The sequence below is a fragment of the Rhincodon typus genome, chromosome 8, assembly GCF_021869965.1.
Source record: "Rhincodon typus isolate 14 chromosome 8, sRhiTyp1.1, whole genome shotgun sequence".
Taxonomy (NCBI): Eukaryota; Metazoa; Chordata; class Chondrichthyes; order Orectolobiformes; family Rhincodontidae; genus Rhincodon; species Rhincodon typus.
The window spans coordinates 2,432,062-2,438,158 of NC_063339.1; the positions used below are offsets into that span (position 1 = coordinate 2,432,062).

Consider the following 6,097-nt stretch of genomic DNA (forward strand, 5'->3'; position numbering starts at 1 on the left):
AGAGGGAGCTTTGCTCTGTATCTAATGTCGTGTTGTCCCTGCCCTGGGAGTGTTTGACGGTGGGACAGTGTAGAAGGAACTTTATTCTGTATCTAACCCTGTGCTGTCCCTGTCCTGGGAGTGTTTGATGGGGGGTACAGTGTAGAGTTAGCTTTACACTCTATCTAAACCTGTGCTGTCCCTGTCCTGGGCATGTTTGATGGGATACAGTGTAGAGGGAGCTTTACTCTGTATCTAACGCTGTGCTGTCCCTGTCCTGGGAGCATTTGATGGGGCACAGTGTAGAGGGAGCTTTACTCTGTATCTAACGCTGTGCTGAACCTGTCCTGGGAGCGTTTGATGGGGCACAGTGTAGAGGGAGGTTTACTCTGTACCTAACCCCATGCTGTCCCTGTCCTGAGAGTGTTTGATGGGGGACAGCGTAGAGGAAGCTTTACTCTGCATCTCACCCTGTTCTGTCCCTGTCCTGGGATTTTTTGATGGGGGACACTGTAGAGGGAGCTTTACCCTGTATCTAATCCATGTAGATCTGACCATTAATTGTCTCCTGGTATTATTCAATGCTGACAGAGCGAGTTGGTATTCAATTTGAATTATGGGGTGAAAGAATGTTGTTTTATTCTAAAGAAATGTTGCAAGTGATCCCAAGGCCGGGAGTTGGAATTTTCGAAGTGCCTGTTTGATTGCCTGGAGACTAACACAGACACAATCCATCTTTTTGTCCATCACTCAGGCCAAGAAGTGGAGCAGATGTTCGGCACTGGTAGAACATCTGGTGAAATCACTCTCTCCAAACCAAAGATGTGCAAAGAAAAGAGGAAAGAAAACTGAGCGAGGTTTTTACCTATAATGGGAGTCAGCCTTATCCAGTGCTTGCTGGATTTGCTAAGAGTACATTTAGATAACCTCTTCCTCGCTGTATAGCATCGGAAGACAGGCTCAATTTTCAGATACCTTCCCCAACAAACTCCACGTACAGACAGTGAAATGATCACTTTCTGAAGGGCTGGCAGTATCTTTGGGACACAGCCCATGAGGTTAATGAGTAGAATTCCACAGCTCACAGCTCAGAATGCCAGCAAGCAATCCTTCTATTGATCCTCTCTGTGACTTCATCCAAGAAATCCATTTGAGTCAAACACAAGCCTTTACTGTCTCCTCTTCATCAATTCAAACCTCTCCAAGTATCTAAGATCATAGGACATAGGAGTAACAGTAGGCCATTCAGACCCTCGAGTCTATTCTGCCATTCAATCAGATCAAGGCTGATTGACAATCCTCAATTTCATTTTTACTTTCTGAGAATTGTTTTTAAGACCATCCCCAGCTCAAGTGTTTAAACTCAATAGTTCATGGATCCCAGGGCTGCCCTTAAACCCTTCCTTGAAGAACAGTGCCACATCCAATTCCCACCTCCTGCTTTAAATCTCAGCAAGACTGGAAGATGACAGAAGGCCCACCTGCGTTCTCCAGCCTTCCTCCCCACTTTTCCCTCAGGAAGCTGGAGTGCAAGACCAGGCGAAGTATCTGCTCAAAGTACAGCTGGCCTTTCCACTACATCCTTGTGATTAATTTTCACCGCATCCATGGTTTCCATCATCTGCCCTACTCCCCAATATTCTAGCCCGGCCCTGCACCTTTCCATGTAGATCGCCCTTGTTGTCTCTTATGGTCTAACTCCACCTCACACACCCCACTTACTATTTACAGGTTGAGAGATGATATTTTTAGATTAGTTGCCATTCTCTTCTTATTCTCTCTCTTTTCCAGTCTTATTCTCCTCTCCATTTCCCCTGACCTGCATCTCACACCCTCTTTTTCTTTTATTTCGTCATATACCACTTCAGGCTCATCATTCCCAGTGCCATCAGTTTGGTTCCCTTGCCTTAGAACATAAGGAGCAGCACGGTGGCACAGTGGTTAGCACTGCTGTCTCACAGCTCCAGGGACCTGCGTTCAATTCTACCCTCAGGCGACTGTGTGTAGAGTTTGCACATTCTCCCCATGTCTGCGTGGGTTTCCTCCAGTTTCCTCCCACAGTCCAAAGATGTGCAGGCTAGGTGGATTGGCCATGCTAAATTGCCCATAGTATTCAGGGATGTGTAGATTAGGTGGGTTATAGGGGGATGGGTCTGGGTGGGATGCTCTAAGGGTCAATGTGGACTTGTTGGGTCGAACAGCCTGTTTCCACACTGTAGGGATTCTATGATTATCTTCACCTGTGCAATCTTTGAAGGGAAGTCATTGCTTTAGAACATAGAACAGCCCTTCAGCCCACGATGTTGTGTCAAACTTTTGCCCTAAACCTAAGGTCTATCTAACCTCCACCCCTACCTTATACTATCATCCATATGCCTATCTAATAGCCACTTAAATGCCCCTAATGAGGCCGACTCCACTACCCTCTCCGGCAATGCATTCCACGCCCCTACCACTCTCTGAGTAAAGAACCTACCTCTGACGTCTCCCCTATATCTACCTCCACTCACATTAAAACTATGCCCCCTCGTAATAGCTACCTCCACGCTAGGAAAAAGTCTCTGGCTGTCCACTCTATCTATACCTCTGATCATTTTGTACAGCTTGCTTTCTTCCAACTTTCCTATTAAATGTTGGCTCCATTTCCATCAACATAAAATCCCACCTCGTTCCATTGAAATCACCCCTTTGACAATTCAGAATAGAGTCACCCAATCATAGAGTCATACAGCATGAAAACACATCCTTTGCCCCAACTCATCCATGCTGATCGATTATCCCAAACTAAACTAGTCCCACTTGTCTGCATTTGGCCCAGATCCATCTAAACATGTTGTAACTATACCAGCCTCCATCACCTCCTCTGGCAGTTCACTCCATAAATACATCAGCCTCTGTGTGAAAAAGGTGCCCCTTGGGTCCCCATTTTTAATCTTTTGCCTCTCACCTTAAATGGATGCCCCCTACCATGGGAATTTGACCTTGGCTATTCACTTTATCTGTGCCCCTCGATTTTTGTAAACCTCTATAAGACCACCCCTCAGCCCCCTATGCTCCAGGGAAAACATCCCCATCCTCTCCAGCCTTTCCTTTTAACTCCAACCTTCCAGCCTCGGTTGCATTCCTGTAAATCTTTTCTGCACCCTTTTCCAGTTTAGTAAGGTTTGTTTTAGATTGAGACCCTCTCTCATTTCATTGAAATCAGCTCTTTGACATTTCAGAATGTTTGTTGTGGATTGTTCCTTGTTTTTCTCCAAGTACTATGATCACTTTTACCCAAATGCTCCCCCCACAGGCCCTAGCGTCTCCTTGGACTATTCCCTATTTCCCAGCACTAGATCCAGGGATGCCTCCTTCCGGAGTACACTGATGATATACTGGATGAGGATGTTCTGCTGAGGATATCTCAGAGATTCCTTTTCCACCTTGCCCTTCACTCTGACATTATCCCAACTGATTTATAATTCTTCGTTACAAGTTATTGATAATAATTAAGTCCCCATAATGTCATAAATTGCCTCACTAATATTCCTGTCTTACCAAACTCACCAAACAAACTCAATGTTGAGAATACTCCAGGAAAGCAGAATAGGTACCTGGAGAATTCATTGCTCTGAATGACCTCCAACATCACAGGGCTTGCTCCATGGGCACTGGTCTCAAATGTCCCACATCCAGGGACATTAGCATCTGACATGTGCTGGCCTCTGGGAACACACAATGGCATATCCCTGATTCACTTAGAGGACACTCTGCCCTTCAGTGCTGCCCCTCAGGCTGCCCTGGTAACTCTCATTGTAATGCTGCAGCGAGGACACTGTGTTCTCAGGGACACCAACACCCCTCCACCACCTCAGCTCAGGGACTGCACCAGGCTGTATCTCCTCACTCACTGTCACAGCGCTCACTCACTCTGAGCCTAGCCCAATGCTCACAGCATTCCCTATCTGCCTTGCTGTTTTGTGCCTGGCCCCCTCAGCCAGAGATGCCAGGCTCACAGTGCTGCTCTGTGTTGCTGTTTAGTGCAGCAAGCTTCTCCTGGTCGTCACCCAGCCTCGAAAAGTCAGTGGGGGTAGGGAGGGTGAGGGGTTACCAACAGTCTCTGATATCAGCCCAGGGGTGTTTCTTTTTGATGGAAAAATGGTACAAACTGTTCAGTGTTTCCCAATCGATGGCTGCAATCTCTCAGTTCTGTTACTTCCCCCAACAACTTCTAAATCTCTTCACTCTTTAAGCCCAGAGCCTCCCCCTGTCCCATGCCATTCAGTCCGACTAGCTGAATAGAACATAGAACATAGAACAGTACAGCACTGTACAGGCCCTTCGGCCCACGATGTTGTGCCGAACTTTTACCCTAAACCTAAGGTCTATCTAACCTCCACCCCTACCTTATACTATCATCCATTTGCCTATCTAATAGCCGCTTAAATGCCCCTAATGAGGCCGACTCCACTACCCTCTCCGGCAATGCATTCCACACCCCGACCACTCTCTGAGTAAAGAAACTACCTCTGACGTCTCCCCTATATCTACCTCCACTCACTTTAAAACTATGGTTTTTTTTTGGTAATTACCGGATTTCATCATCCCAACTTCATAGCACTTGCGTAGTCGACATGCCTGGCAGCTCTTCCTCCTGTTCTTGTCGATGGTGCACTGGTTAGTTGCTGGGCAGATGTAGGCATTGTGCCCTGGAACAAAACACCACAGAATCAGCCAGCAGAAGGAAGCAAGCACCTGCATTTATGCATCACCCGTCACTGCCGCAGGAAGTCCCGGCGCCAACCAAGAACTTACCTCTCTGAAAACTCGTTGTTTTATTTATTCAGGCACAAGATGTGGGCAGCATGAGCTGGGCCAGTATTTATTGTCCATCCCTAATTGCCCAGGAGGCAGTTAAGAGTCAGCCACATTGCTGTGGGTCTGGAGTCACATGTAGGCCAGACCAGGTAAGGAAGGAAGTTTCCTTCCCTAAAGGGCATTAGTGAACCAGATGGGACTTTTTTGACGAGTTTTATGTGGTCACATGGTCACCATGAGACGGCTATGCGCTGGGGGTGTGATCCAAGTGTCGGGCTGGGCTGCACAATCTGGGGGTGGGGGGAATATGGGAACGTGGGCTGAGAGGGGAACCTTGGAAGCCTTGGCCAGAAATGGGATCCATCTTTGTACCAGGGGAGTGGTGTGCAGAGCCCAACAGGGAGTCGTGGGGCAACTGGGCTAGTGGGGGCTGTGGGGAGGGAGGGAACAGTGTATGAGCTGGTAAAAGACTGGGGGAGACAGGTCAGCAGCAACGAAAAGGGGGGCAAGAATACAATATGTAATCACACTGCCTATTACTGGGGAGAACATTGCATATTTATACAACTGCATGCTGTGCATTACGAGATAGAAGACCATATATATTAGACAATTTTACTGCGTAGAATATCATATTATACAATAACGTGTTACTGTGTAGAATATCATATTGTACAATAACACGTGTGTTACGGGGTAGAATATCTTATTATACAATAATGTGTTACTGTGTAGAATATCATATTATACAATAACAGAGATAGCAGGAACTGCAGATGCTGGAGAATCTGAGATAACAAGGTGTAGAGCTGGATGAACACAATAGGCCACAAAAAAGGATGCCTAGCCTGAAGAACTTACCCTCCTCCCTCCGGACAAATCGTGCTCCCACGAGGAGCTCGAACAGTTCATCCATTTCACCAACACTTTCCACCCCAACCTTAAGTTCACCTGGACCATCTCTAACACCTCTCTCACCTTCCTGGACCTCTCTGTCTCCATCTCGGGCAACCACCTAGAAACCGATATCCATTTCAAGCCCACCGACTCCCACAGCTACCTAGAATACTCCTCTTCCCACCCACCTTCCTGCAAAAATGCCATCCCCTATTCCCAATTCCTTCGCCTCCGCCGCATCTGCTCCCAGGATGAGGCATTCCACTCCCGTACATCTCAGATGTCCTCGTTTTTCAAGGACCGCAACTTCCCCCCTCAGTGGTCAAGAACGCCCTCCACCGTGTCTCCCGCATTTCCCGCAACTCATCCCTCACACCCCGTCCCCGCAATAACAACCAAAACAGAATCCCCCTCGTCCTCA

The 6,097-nt window shown here is 47.4% G+C and overlaps 1 protein-coding gene across 1 annotated transcript in view; it reads right to left on the reverse strand.

Annotated features, from left to right (window-relative positions):
* Positions 1-6,097, reverse strand: part of esr2a (estrogen receptor 2a) — a gene marked incomplete at its 3' end in the record, with an annotated part of 178,668 nt that overhangs the window by 83,475 nt on the left and 89,096 nt on the right. The window contains 1 exon segment of the mRNA XM_048600223.1: positions 4,554-4,670. Coding sequence (XP_048456180.1) covers positions 4,554-4,670 — 117 coding nt within the window.